Source organism: Symphalangus syndactylus, chromosome 5 (genome assembly GCF_028878055.3).
Source record: "Symphalangus syndactylus isolate Jambi chromosome 5, NHGRI_mSymSyn1-v2.1_pri, whole genome shotgun sequence".
Classification (NCBI taxonomy): Eukaryota; Metazoa; Chordata; class Mammalia; order Primates; family Hylobatidae; genus Symphalangus; species Symphalangus syndactylus.
Window position 1 is genome coordinate 118,947,325 of NC_072427.2, and position 14,571 is coordinate 118,961,895.

Below are 14,571 nucleotides of genomic sequence, written 5' to 3' on the forward strand. Positions count from 1 at the left end.
GACATGCAGCTGCCCCTCACATGCAGCTGCCCCCACATTTGGACACCTCACTCACCATCCCTGGGCTCTGACTCCACTGTCTTCCTATCCTGATGCCCTCCTCATACTATTTGAACTCCAACACTCCACTCTTGCTCTGTTCTATTAATACTCGATGGCTTTAGGACTGAATTAGCAAAGAAGGGAAAGGGTTCTATCATTTTTGGAGCTTATATTAGATAAATATTGGGTCTTTTCACTTAGCATCTATATCTCTTAACATCTCTGATTTATCTTAATGTCTCTGAATTCTTTTTACTCAACATTTTCAGTTTTTTTTTTAATGACTTCTTGCTGTATTCTGGGAAATTCCCTGAAAATTGTATTTAAGTTAATTATTCTCCCTTCACTTGGGTCTATTCTGATTTGTCCTTTTGAGATTTGTTGTATTTTAAGGATTATGTTTTATTTCTAGAGGTAATATTTGTTTCTTTTAAAAGTCTACCTTCTGTAGGTTTTTTCTTTGGGTTTTTAATTTCATCTTTTGTCTATTTATTGATTTATAATAATTTATTATATTTGTTCTTCTTTTGAAATATGTTTTAGATTGTTCACTTATTATTATTTCCTGGGGTACTAATCTTTCTGTTTGCTCATGGTTTATCTTGAATGTTTTGTAATTTTTTATTGTAAGATTATTTGCTACTGGGGCTATTTGTTTTACAGAAATCCCGTTCACTCTTGATAGTGAGAGTGTCTTTCAGAATGCCTTAAGTAAAACATTAAACAACTTTATTGAAGTGTAATTGACACACACAATATTTGTGTGTATACATAAATGCATTTAAAGTATAAATTTGATTAAGTTTTGACATATGTATACCCTCATGAAACCATTACCATAATGAAAATAATGAACTTATCTACCACCTTCAAAAGTTTTCTTACTCCCCATTGCAATGTCACTCTTCTCTGTTCTTTCTTTCCCTGGGCAATCACTGACCTCTTTCTGCCGAACTGTTTTCCATTGTACATTCCCACCATCAGTGTATGAGTTCCAGTTGCTGTACATTCTTCTTAATACTTGTCATGGTCTTTTTTTTTTTCCCCGTCTTGCTCTGTATACAGCCCAGGCTGGAGTGCAGTGGCACAATCTCAGCTCACTGCAACCTCCACCTCCTGGGTTCAAGCGATTTCCCCACCTCAGCCTCCCGAGGTAGGATTACTAGTGTGTGCCACCATGCCTAGCTAATTTTTGTATTTTTAGTAGAGAGGGAGTTTCACCATGTTGGTCAGGCTGGTCCCAAACTCCTGGGTTCAAGTGCTCCACCTACCTCGGCCTCCCAAAGTGCTGTGATTACAGGCCTGAGACACTGCACCTAGCCATTAACACTTGTCATGGTCTTTTAAAAAAATTTAGATATTCAAACAAGCCAGTAATGTTTCTGACAAGCCTCCCAATGGTATCATTGACCTGGAAACAATTTTTTATATATAATTATTATAAAAGTATTATACATAATTCCAGAATCCCCATGTGAAGAAATTCGTTTTGGAATTATATATAATATTAAAAAATTTTTTTTTTTTTTACTCCCAACCCATTTGTACTTCAGGCTTGACAGATTTTTCTTGGGAGATTTGGAAATACGCTTTCTTATCTTCCTGGGGTAGTTTTTCTGTTCCTCTTTCATTGAGCAAGGCCACTTCTGAGAGTTTTGCTTCCTATCCTTACATAGGGATTAATATGCAAACTCCTAGCCAAAAAGCCACATACTAATTTAGTTCCAATACTTATTGTACCAGTTTTCTGGTTTCTCTTAGTTTTTCACTGCTTGAGATTTTCCAGACTTATTTATAAGCTTGGTCATGAAGCAACAACTTAAAAATAGGTATAATGCATTTTTCTCTGTTTGAAGCAGAAAAAGGTCCATGTTCTGATTACAGTATTATTGAAATCAGAACTCTCTGGGTAGCTTTGTAGTGTGATTAATATGTATAATCCTGGTATTCAGAATTGCAATGCTCAGAAAATTTCGTGTAGAGACTTTGGCTTCATGGTGTTTGGATATGGCAGTTAGAATAATGCAAGTGTATTATAGACTAGATAGACTAACATATTGACCTATGAAGTGAAAATGGGGGACTAGATACTGAATTCCAGACAATGGAACTGCAAGGAAAATTTGTGTTCATAGTGTCAGTGCACACCCATATTTATGTATATTTGTGTGTGTAGACATATATAATTGAACATTAGAAATAACATGTATCATAAGTTTTAAAAATTTATATTGGCATTTACCCTTTTGGTGGTTTAGCAACAGAAATCCTGCAGGACAGAAGGTTTTCATTTTTCTTGACTTTCTCAAAGCAATGTGGGAAGTGTGCTTGGCCCCTTTCTCCTCTCTTTTTGACATTTTTAATGGGATTACATATATAATGCTAAATTGTCTCCCAAAATTGTTTGTGTTTCAGGAAGGAATGACAATTTGGGGAGAATATTTAACTCAGTGTTTCACAAAATATAATGCACACATCACTGAGTGATACTTTGGGTAGTCATAGACAACATTTTTTGATACTTATGTATTCATTTTAACCCTTGCAACTAACATATGAATGTAGTAATTTCATAAAGATTATTGTTTAGGAAGATACCAAATATAACAATAGGTAAAATGAAAATTATTATTAAAAATAGAATATGGCAGAAATCATGACAGTCATATATGAATCTTAGAAGACTAGGAAACACTGTTTTTATGGAAAAGATTTATTTTTTTAATAGCAAATTCACCAATTTCAGGTATTTATTACCTAGATGAGGTAACATTTCTAGGGAGAGAGAGTCTGCAAAGCTGGCTTCAAATTATACCATGTAGACAGCTCTACGCTTCTTGAGAGGCCCAGCAGGACTTTGCAGAAAGTTGGATGTAGCCATAGGAAGAGCTGGGTGTGAAGTGAATAGACTATTCCTTTCTTTCTCTTCATAAATAATAAGGAATTTGAAGATAAGTCATTCTTGTTTGATGAATTAGCAGCATGCATGGTAATTTCAGTTTCTGATGACTACTTTCTCTTCTAATTGATGGGGAAGCACCCTTTTCCATAGCCCCGGGAGAACACATCATTGAAGTTTGGTCATCATAAATCTGCTTTATAATATTATCAGTTTCCTCAAATTTCAAAAAGGTGACCATGTATGCTTCTTTCCTTCTTTGTATGTTCAGGATTCGCCCAAAATGAGGACTTCCCTGCAGGCAGTGGCACTCTGGGGACAGAAGGCCCCTCCCCACAGCATCACTGCCATCATGATCACTGATGACCAGCGAACGATTGTGACTGGAAGTCAAGAGGGTCAGCTCTGTCTCTGGAATCTCTCACATGAACTAAAGGTTAGTGAAAGCTACTGGTATTGAAACAGACACCACTCACAAAATAGGCACAACTTGCATTTTCTATCTGCAATGACAGTAGAAGGTTTGCATGATTATTAAAAAGATGCTTATTAAAGTAATAAATTGATTTTACTTCTAAATTTTGAAAAAATAAAGTATTATATGATTGATCAAGATCATATTTGAAAATTATATTATGAATATTGCTAATCTTAGCTACCAGCTAAGTGTTATCATCCTTAAAGCTATGCTGAGTTTTACTATTTTATATCCTGAATTATATGTTTAAGTAACTGAACTACAGGCATGTAAGTATAATTTTTAAAATTATGGCTCATTAATCTAAACAAAGGGCACCCTTGAAAGCCACGATTAACTAAATGAGTAATATCTTAATTATGTGGGTGTTTCTGCTGGTTTGGCCTTCTTGCTATTCTTTTAGTCTCTGCCTGCCTGTGATTTTTACAGATCACATCAAAATGCTCTAAATCCAATTTACTATTGTCGTCCTTCTATTTCAGAACCTGACCTCACCTAGGATTTGGCCCATTGATTAGCAATTAATTGTCCCTGTCTCAAGTCATAAACATTTAACATATTGGAATAGATATTTGCTTAACTCTAGCAGTCTCTAGACCCAATTTGAACATTTAAACTAATGATGTAGTTAAAGTATACTGCCCTCATTAAGAAGCCTTTTAAAGATCAAAGACTATTTTTAGCCTTTAAAGTTTGTCACTTTAAAACCTAAATTAACAATTAATTGTAATTCTATTTTATAGTATAATTAATTAACATCTCCCATCACTGAACAGTTCTACTACAGGACTGCCAAGAACTGCATAGCAGACCAGCTCAGCTCAATGTTAATGAATGTTCTTGAAGGAAGGATGGGTATTATTGCAACAGTTGTGCTTTAAAAATAGTGGCCCCCTTTGAAAATTAAGACATTAATTTTCTATTATAGTTTAAACTCAGACTTCTATGTGACTAAAATGTCTTACTTATTTTTAATATTTAAGTGTATTATTTTCTGGCCGGAATAGTTGTGTAATAATATATAGGTCATTATAAGCTTAAGAAATCTGGAATTCTAGCTTCTTCATATTTATAAAGGCATTGCTAATATTTATTCAACATTTGTTTAGCATACATTTATTGAGTGCATGCTATAAGTTGTGTGGTATGGTGGGTACTCATTCATAAGTTCAAATGTGAATGATAAGACCTGGTGCTGGCTGCCCAGGAGGTTACAGTACAGTACAGAAAAAAATGGGCTACTGTGGCACAGTTACGATATAAGATACTCTATGTAGGGAATGGTCTGCACCCCATATTCAGTGGAGAAGTTATGCCATGCATCTCTTAGGAGCAGGTCTTCTGCTTGGATTCAGAGTAGTGGTTCTTACAGGGGGCAGTTTTCCTCCCAAGAGATATCTGTTACTATCTACAGACATTTTGGTTGTCACAGTTGAAGGATGAGATACCGGTGGCATGTAGTGGGTGGAGCCAGAGATACTACAAATGTCATATAGTGCACATGACAGCTCCTCACAATAAATAATTTTTCCATTCCAAATGCCAAGAGTGCTGATACACAGAAATCTGGGGATAGAGATATGGGCTGGGAATAGGAATTAGATTGGTGAGAGTGGAAGAAGCAAAGTTATTCTACATTAAGGAGACTGCCTGTGCTTGGAGGAAAGGGAGGAGCTGTCTGTTGCCTTAACCTAGGTGTGAAAAAGGATCAAAGAGAGGTAAGGCCAGAGGGGAAGACAGGGGCCTAGACATGGAGAAGTTTAGATGACAAGTGAAGGAATTTATTTGAATTCTCGAGAGCTATAGAGGAGATTTAAGTTGGGGATGGGATCAGCTTTGTGTTTTTGAAATTCACTGTGAGGACATTGTGCAAAAGTTAATTACACAAAGAAGTTATTGATTCGTATGAATGTGAGATACTCCATGTAAAGATTTTCCTGAACATTTTCTACGGCTAACCATAGAGCCAGACTGAATAAATAGCATCTCTTATTTTCCCATGAATCTTGCCCCCCACATTGCAACTAATCAACTATTAGTAGGAAAAACTCCAGACTGAAAAAAATCAAGGGTATTTTTCAGTTCTCAACAAATCCTCTTGTTATCCGTAAGGTGGTCAAGTGAGTAGATTAATGGGTTAATGCTTAGTGGTTTAATTTTATTTTTGTTTAAAAAATGTATATATAAAAGAATAATTTGGGTAGGGGTAGAAAAAAAGGAGTCCTTGAGGACAGAAGAGACCGTAAAAAAGGACATAACTACGTGGGTGACTGAGTCACTGTAGGTCAGCATCTCAAGGGGAGGACAGTAGGAAGAAGAGAAGGAAGTCAGACATGGGAGGTTGTAAAGTGAACAGGGAGCCATTTATTTTCTCTTCATACTAAATTTGGAAAGTTCTTTCTCCATCCAAAAGTATGTAGGTAAGAGAATACATCAGGTTCTGTGGTCTTAAACGCTCACTTGCCACCATGCAAAATGGAAAAACAAACCAGGGACACTTAATTTATGCTTTCATTAGGCAAACTACACAGATACCTTTTGTTCTAGGCACAAATCCCTCCTCCAAGTTTCTCGGAGTCCAGTACGGGAGACAGACTTGTAAACAGGAATTTGTAAGGCACTGAGATACTTTCCATCTCTATGAATTTGACTATTCTACATACCTCCTGTAAGTGGAATCATACAGTGTTTGTCTGTTTGTGATTGGCTTATTTTATTTAGTATGTCTTCAAAGTTCATTCATGCTGGAGCATATGACAGTATTTCCTTTCTTCTTAAGTTTGAATAATATTCCACCGTATGTATATACCACATTTTGTTTATCTCTTCAACTATGGATACATACATTGGTTGCTTCCACCTTTTGGCTATTGTGAATGATGCCGCTATATACATGGGTGCACACATAACTGTTTGTATCCTTGCTTTCAACTCTTTTGGGTACATACTGAGAAGTGGAATTGATGGTTCATATAGTAATTCTATTTTTGAAATTATTTGTAATTGACACATAATTTTGTACAGATTTATGGGGTGTTAATTCTATTGTAAATTTTTTGAGGCACTCCTATGGTGGCTGCACACTTTGCATTCCCACCTGCAGTACACAGGGCAGCCAATTTCCCTGTACCCTCACCAGTGCTAGTTACTTCTTTTTTTTTTTTTGTAATAGCCATTCTAATGGGTGTTAAGTGGTATCTTGTTATGTTTTTGAATGGAAAGCCTTTCTGAGAGTGATGCTTGAGCTGAGTTCTAAAGAATGCACAGGAATTGAAGGTGAGTTTGCAGACACAGGGAATGACAAGTGTGTGTGAAAGACATGAGCATTTTGCCTTAAGGGAACTGGTAAAAGTAGTTGAGTAGACCTGGAGCATACATGGTGAATTAGAGGTGACAGGCTCATCCAGAAAGGACAGGATGGGTCCAGCATGGAATCTCACAGGCTGAGGAGTTTATAAGTTTTGTTTTATTTTTTCACTAGATAGAGCTAACAGCACATGATAATTAAAAGCAGTGGTGATTTTAAGGGCTTTAGAGGATATTTTATGTGAGAAGAGGACATAATACTATTCAATTGTATTCGGGTTTTAGAAGATCACTTGCTAGCAATGTGAAGGGCGTATTGGAGAAAGGGGGAGCTGACATCAGGGACAGGGGCTATGGCTAGCAGACTTCTACTGTAATTTACTCAAGAAAGGTTTTGAGGATAAACCAAATCAGTGGCAGTGAGGATGAAGAGGAGATGAAAACTGGAAAGACATTAAGAAGACAGAATGGACAGAACTGAGAAACCGATTGGATGTAGGGTAAGGGAGCAGGAACAGCCAAGGATGTTTCCCAGATTTGGGGTTTGGGAGCTGGGTAGGACTGGTAGAATGATGGTATTATTCATTTGCATAAGGGATAAAGGGGATTGGAGAATAGGAATAGGGAAGGAAAAAAGGTGGTGTAAGTTCTGCACATCTCAGAGTGCCCAAGTGTTCAATAGGGGATTGAAGATGTGCCTCAGTCTTTCCTTGACCATGTGCAGTGGGATGGCAGGGCACAGGGGAGCCAGAGAATAAGTGTCTCCCTGTCTTGGGCTTCTCACTGCATGCCTAGGTTATACATGCTGCCTTTGAGTTCAAAGTCTGACTCCCATAGCCCTCTACTTTCCCCAAACTTTTGTGAAGTCTGCCAGTGAGGAGCTTCTCCAAATCTCCATGCCAGCAAATTCTTTTCTTGGGTTTTCTGGTATTGATTGCTCATTTTCTTAAAAGCATAGAGAAAGGTGAGGTGAATATCCTCTCAGATAGATTCCCTTAGTATTGCTATGTTCTGCTCTTCCGCCTGTCTAATACTCAGAAGGAAACACAACAAAATGAAGAAGAGCAATGTGTGGAGACAAAGAATGGAGATCTGAGTCAAGTGCCAGCCTTGATATTTACCAACTCTGTGATACTGGGCAAATGACTTATATTCTTTGAGCTTCAATTTCCTCACTTGTGAAATGGGGATTTAAACACTGCTTTGTGATTGTGTTTTTGTCTGGAATACAGTAGCTGTTCATTGATGTGGTTTGGCCCTGTCCTCACCCAAATTTCATCTTGAATTGTATCTCCTGCAATTCCCAAATGTTGTGGGAAGAACCCAGGGGTAGATAATTGAATCATGAGGCTGGTCTTTCCCGTGCTATTCTCGTGAAAGTGAGTTAGTCTCACAAGATCTGATGGTTTTAAAAAGGGGAGTTTCCCCTGCCCAATCTCTCTCTTTGCCTGCTGCCATCCAGGTAAGATGTGACTTGCTCCTCCTTGCCTTCCACCACGATTGGGAGGCCTCCCTAGCCATGTGGAACTGTAAGTCTGTTAAACTTCTTTCTTTTGTAAATTGCCCGGTCTCAGTTATGTCTTTATCAGCGGTGTGAAAACAGACTAATACATTCATCAAGTTGTGTGTTCTTTTCGGTCTCCCACTGTGCTGTTGGAAGTACCTGGAGGTGAGGGTGGTGGTCAGGAGGAACCAATGCTTCATAAAAGTAGAGCTAATGGACAACAGGAAAGGTGTCGTGGATTTCATCATGACAATGACTAAGTGTGATTGTAGGATTTTTGAATTCTGTTATTCTTCGCAGCAGTTCTACAATATGGTAAATGAGGAAATTTTAGTGAACTGTCACAGCTTATTCAAATATATGTGGGGATTTAGTAGTAGAATGAGGACTTCATATGAAAGGCCATGATGTTCTTTTCCAATATTTTGTCCATGGTAGATTTTCTCTGGAGGAGGGAATATCCTTGATGTTTCCTCATTTATTGCTTAATTTGGCTTTTAATAGTCTGTTAAGGGATTAAATGCACAGGAATATGCACCCCTGAGTGTGATGACAGGGAAAGATAGTATGTTGTTCTCTGAGGTGGAACCTTCTGGACTTCTCAGGAAAAAAGTAGAACGAACTTGAATTGTGCAGGATTCTAATCAACCACAAAACACTTCTTGTAGCACTAAAAGGTTAGTCTGACAACAGATCTTTTAAGAAGGAAATATTTCTGATTATGATAGAAATGATACAAAGGCAGAGAACAATTATGTCATGAGATAATTTGTCCTCATTAATATGGCTGAGTTACCATCTACATATGTTCGTATAGTTCAGAAAAAACATAATAGATATTGAGTCGTTTGGAAAATAGATTTTTATTACCCACAAGACATTTGCTAGCTATTCAAATTCAATTTTTGGTCTTTTTTATTTTTATTTATTTATTTTTTTAGACAGAGTCTCACTGTGTCGCCTAGGCTGGAATGCAGTGATGAGATCCACTACACCCAGCTAATTTTTGTATTTTTAATAGAGATGGGGTTTCACTATGTTGGCTGGGCTACTCTCGAATGTCTGACCTCAAGTGATCCACCCGCCTCAGCCTCCCAAAGTGCTGAGATTACAGGCATGAGCCACCGACTGCACCGGGGCAATGTTTGGTTTATTATTGACACCTCTTTCTCCATGTGAGGAGATCTTACATGTTTTCTGTTTTGTAATTTAATTTTCATCATCTTGTTTTATAAAATAATGAGGAATTTACTTCTTTCACACATGAGATAGTAGGGGAATTAGCCCTTAGTGTCATATTTTTAAATTTTTCAAGGGGAAAAACAATGGGTGTTAGTTTTTCTTGAGATGGGCTCTCACTCTGTCACCCAGGCTGGAGTGCAGTGGCATGAGCTCAGCTTGCTGCAGCCTTGACTGTTGGAGCTCAAGTGATTCTTCCACCTTAGCCTCCTGAGTAGCTGGGATCACAGATGTGCGCCACCATGCCCAGCTAATTTTTTAAAATTATTTGTAGAGATGAGGTCTCACTACGTTGCCCAGGCTGGTCTTGAATTTCTGGATTCAAGTGATCCTCTTGCCTCTACCTGCCAAAGTGCTGGGATTATAAACATGAACAACCATGCTTGGCCACCATCGATATTTTGAAGAATCATTTAGTTAAAATTTTGTTTTTAATGTAGAAAGGTTAATTTTAGTATATTTGAGGCAGGAAGATAAATATTTTAAAAAAGTATTTCAATAGACTATTTTTGAAAGCAGTTTTAGGTTTAAAGCAAAATTGACTGGAAGGTACTGGGAGTTTCAGTACATACCTGATCAGCCCTGCCCCACTCCCAACGCACATGTGCACACAGTCTTCCTCACCATTAACATCTCACACTAGAGCAGTGTGTATATATATATATATATACATATATATTTTACAACCAATTAACTTACATATCATCAAGCATTGGTTCACTCTTGGTATTGTACATTCTATGGGATTTGACAAATGTATAATGGCATGTATCTTTTTTTTTTTTTTCTTGAGATGGACTCTCATTCTGTCACCCAGGCTGTAGTGCAGTGGTGCAATCTCGGCTCACTGCAACCTCCACCTCCCAGGTTCAAGCAAATCTACTGCCCCAGCCTCCCAAGTAGCTGGGATTAAGGCACATACTACCACTCTTGGCTAATTTTTATATTTTTAATAGAGATGAGGTTTGTCCTGTTAGCCAGGCTGGTGTATCCATTATTATAGCGTCATACAGAATAGTTTCACTGCCTTAAAAATTCTCTGTGCCCCATCTATTTATCTCCTGCTCCCCACAAACCCCTGACAACCACTAATGTTTTTATTGTCTGCTAAGTTTTGCCTTTTCCACAATGTCATATAGTTGGAATCATAAAACCTTTACAGATTGGCTTCTTTCATTTAGTAATACACATCAGTGGTTTTTCCATGTCTTTTCATGGCTTGATAGCTCATTTCTTTTTAGCGCTGAGTAGTATTTCATTGTATAGATGTACCATAATTTATCTGTTCACCACTTGAAGGATATCTTGGTTACTGTCACATTTTGGCAATTATGGATAAAGCTACTGTAAACATTTGTGTACAGATTTTTGTGTGGACACAGCTTTTCAACTTATTTGGGTTAAATATCAATGAGCATGATTGCTGTGTTGTATGGTAAGAATATGTTTAGTTTTATATGAAACTACTGAACTCTTTTCCAAAGTGGCTGTCCTGTTTTGCATTCTCACTAGCAGTGAGTGAGAATTCCTGTTGCTCCACATCCCGGCCAGCATTTGATGTTGCCAGTGTTCTGGATTTTGGCCATTTTAATAGGTGTGCTGTGGTTTCTCATTGTTTTTAAATTTGCACTTCTCTTATGACATACGATATGGAGCATCTTTTTGTATGTTCACTTGCCATCTGTATGTTTTCTTTGGTGAGGTGTCTGCTCAGATCTTTTGACTATATTTTAATCAGGTTTTTAACTTTCTTATTGTTGAATTTTAGGAGTTCTTTGTGTATTTTGGATAATAGTCCTTTACCAGGTATGACTTTTGAAAATATTTCTCTCAGTCTGTGGCTTGTTTTCTTATTTTCTTGATCTTTTCTTATTTTTTATATAAATAAGAAAGATGTTTTAATTTTAGAATTTTAGTTAATATAGATAATTTAGAAGTGAAACTTGATGCCTAAAATTTCCTCCATGGTAACTAGTCTGATATTTAGTCTGTGACTAATGGAATTTTAATCATTTTTACATTAACTTTATTGAGCTGTAATTAACTAGTAAAATTATATAGGTTTAAGGTGTACAGAGTGATGATTTCATATATGAATACATTGTGAAATGATTACCACAAATGATATGTTTTGGCTCTGTGTCCCCACCCAAATCTCATGTTGAATTGTAATCCCCACATGTTGTGGGAGGGACCCAGTGGGAGGTGATTGGATCATGGGGGGGTGATTTTCTCATGCTGTTCTTGTGATAGTGAGTGAGTTCTCATGAGATCCTGTGGTTTAAAAGTTTGTGGCACATCCCCCGTCACTCTTTCTCTCTCCTGCTCTGCCATGATAAGATGTGCTTGCTTCTCCTTCACGAACTTCCACCATGATTGTAAGTTTCCTGAGGCCTCCCAGTCATGCTTCCTATTAAGTCTGTGGAACTGTGAGTCAGTTAAACCTCTTTTCTTCATGAATTACTCAGTCTCAGGTAGTTCTTTATAGCAGTGTGAGAATGAACTACTACAACAATCAAATTAATTAACACATCTATAACCTCAATCATTTTTTGTGTGTGTGACAAGAGCTCTTAAGACCTACTCTCTCAGCAAATTTGAAGTATACCATATAGTATTAACTATAGTCACCATGTGTACATTAGATCCCAAAACTTATACATCTTATGTGTAATTCAATGTTTGTACCCTTTGAGCAACATTACTTCATTCTTCCCTCACCCCCAGCCATTGGCAACTACTAATTCTGTTTCTATGAGTTTGGCCTTTTAGATTCTGCATAGAAGTGAGATCATATAGTATTTGCCTTTCTGTGTCTGGATTATTTTATTTAGCATAATATCCTCTGTGTCCATCCATGTTGTCACAAATGGCAGGATTTCTTTCTTTTTTATTTATTTGGCTGAATAATATTCCATTGTGTATACAGTCAGCCCTTCATGTCCATGGCTTCTGCATCCATGGATTCAACCAACTGTGGATTGAAAACTTGGAAAAAGAAAAGAGGATTGCATCTGTACTAAACATGTACAGACTTTTTCCCTTGTCATTATTCCCTAAAAAAATATAGTATAAAAGCAATTTACATAGCATTTATATTGTATTAGGTATTATAAGTAATCTAGAGCTGATTTAAAGGATATGAAAGATGTTCATAGGCTATATGCCAATACTTTTATATTGCAGACTTGAGCATCCTGGCATTTAGGTACCTATGTGGTGGGGCATGGGGTGTGGGGCAGCAGTGTCCTGGAACCAGTCCCCCATGGATAATAAGGGATGACTGTATGTGACACATTTTATTTATCTCTGAATCCATTAATGGACACTTGGATTGTTTCCATATTTTGGCTGCTGTGAATGATGCTACAATGAACATGGGGGTACAGATACCTCTCTGAGATACTGGTTTCATTCCCTTTGGATGTATACCTAGAAGTGGGAATCCTGAGCCATGTGTAAGTTCTATTTTTATTTTTATTGAGGAACCTCTATACTGTTTTTAAAAATAGCTGTACCAATTTACATTCCTGTCACCTTATAGGGTGTTATGGTGGTTTCAAAAAGGGTAATATTGGCCGGGTGCGGTGGCTCATGCTTGTAATAATCCCAGCACTTTGGGAGGCCGAGGCGGGCCGATCACGAGGTCAGGAGATCAAGACCACAGTGAAACACCGTCTCTACTAAAAATGCAAAAAAAAAAAAAAATTAGCCGGGCGTGGTGGCGGGCGCCTATAGTCCCAGCTACTCGGAGAGGCTGAGGCAGGGGAATGACGTGAACCCGGGAGGCGGAGCTTGCAGTGAGCCGAGATTGCGCCACTGCACTCCAGCCTGGGCGACAGAGCGAGACTCCGTCTCAAAAAAAAAAAAAAGGGTAATATTTTCTCTGGTAGTATTTTGTAAAGTTATTTTGAATTCTGAACTCTGCACATTAATGTGCTACTATTATTGAGGGGACATTTTGTTCAGAGGAAGCATCAACACAGACTTATTTGTATTCACAACCTAGCTGTTGTAAGACAGGTCTGGCAGTGGTGGAGGTTTCATGATGGACACCAACCCAAAACAAACAAAACCTGTCTACAGCACAATTCCTCTACCCAGAAGTTTATTAGTCTGCGATGTTGATATTCCATATATCAGTTTTCTTGAAACTTGTATACAGCAAAAACAACAGAATTTCCTAATCAGAATTATGAATACTATATTGTGGTGTTTTTATTCTTCAAAGAGTTTACAATTATTTAAAAGCTCACTCTCATTATTTTCAGATTTCAGCCAAAGAACTCCTATTTGGTCATTCAGCTTCAGTAACATGTTTGGCAAGAGCAAGGGACTTCTCTAAACAGCCCTACATTGTTAGTGCTGCTGAAAATGGGTAGGTATGGTGTGTAAACTTTGTCCCCTTCTCCATTTCCTTCCTTTTTTAAAAACTACAATGGAATACAATTTTAGGGCTGAAGGAAACCTTTGTGATCAACATGTGGTAGGAACATTTAGATCTTGAAAAGTTTGAATAACTTGTGTGATGATCCCGAGGAATGTAATCAGTATTATGAACCCTCACTCAATACTCTTGTTGCTGGATTGGGACCAAGATAAGCATCTCAACATGTGTATCAGAACTTGTAGCACTCTTACTGGGTGAAGGTTAGTGACCAATGCCTAGTATTGTAGAATCAGCAATGAAAAAGTCTAGGTGTTTGTCTTCTCTCATGTAGTAACACACTTTGAGCTCTTAAGCAAACCCATCCAAGCTTTCATAGATTTACAAAACAATTTAATAGTTACAGTCTTCATGTTGTAGCCTTGTCTGATGCTATTATAAAACTAACAGGCCAGGCACAGTGGCTCATGCCTGTAATCCCAGCACTTTCGGAGGCTGAGGCAGGCAGATCACCAGAGGTCAGGAGTTTGAGACCAGCCTGGCCAACATGATGAAACCCTGACTCTATTAAAAATAGAAAAATTGGCCTGGGCATGGTGGTGCATGCCTGTAATCCCAGCTACTCAGGAGGCTGAGGAGGGAGAATTACTTGAACCCAGGAGGCAGAGGTTGCAGTGAGCTAAGATGGCGCCACTGCACTCCAGCCTGGGTGACAT

At 37.8% G+C, this 14,571-nt stretch overlaps 1 protein-coding gene across 8 annotated transcripts in view; it reads left to right on the top strand.

Annotated features, from left to right (window-relative positions):
* WDR72 (WD repeat domain 72) overlaps window positions 1–14,571 on the top strand; it is a 238,720-nt gene that overhangs the window by 23,512 nt on the left and 200,637 nt on the right. For 5 of the 8 annotated variants that reach the window (XR_010121228.1, XM_055279193.2, XM_055279195.2 and 2 more), the window contains exons 2-3: window positions 3,213–3,377; window positions 13,740–13,846. Coding sequence is in view for 5 of the 8 variants with exons in the window: in XM_055279193.2 (XP_055135168.2) it covers window positions 3,225–3,377; window positions 13,740–13,846 (260 nt within the window). In the remaining 3 variants the exon portion in view is untranslated. Of the gene's footprint in view, window positions 1–3,149; window positions 3,463–13,739; window positions 13,847–14,571 lie in introns of those variants that run through there. The other 3 variants (XM_055279197.2, XM_063640669.1, XM_063640666.1) reach the window with 2 other exon arrangements.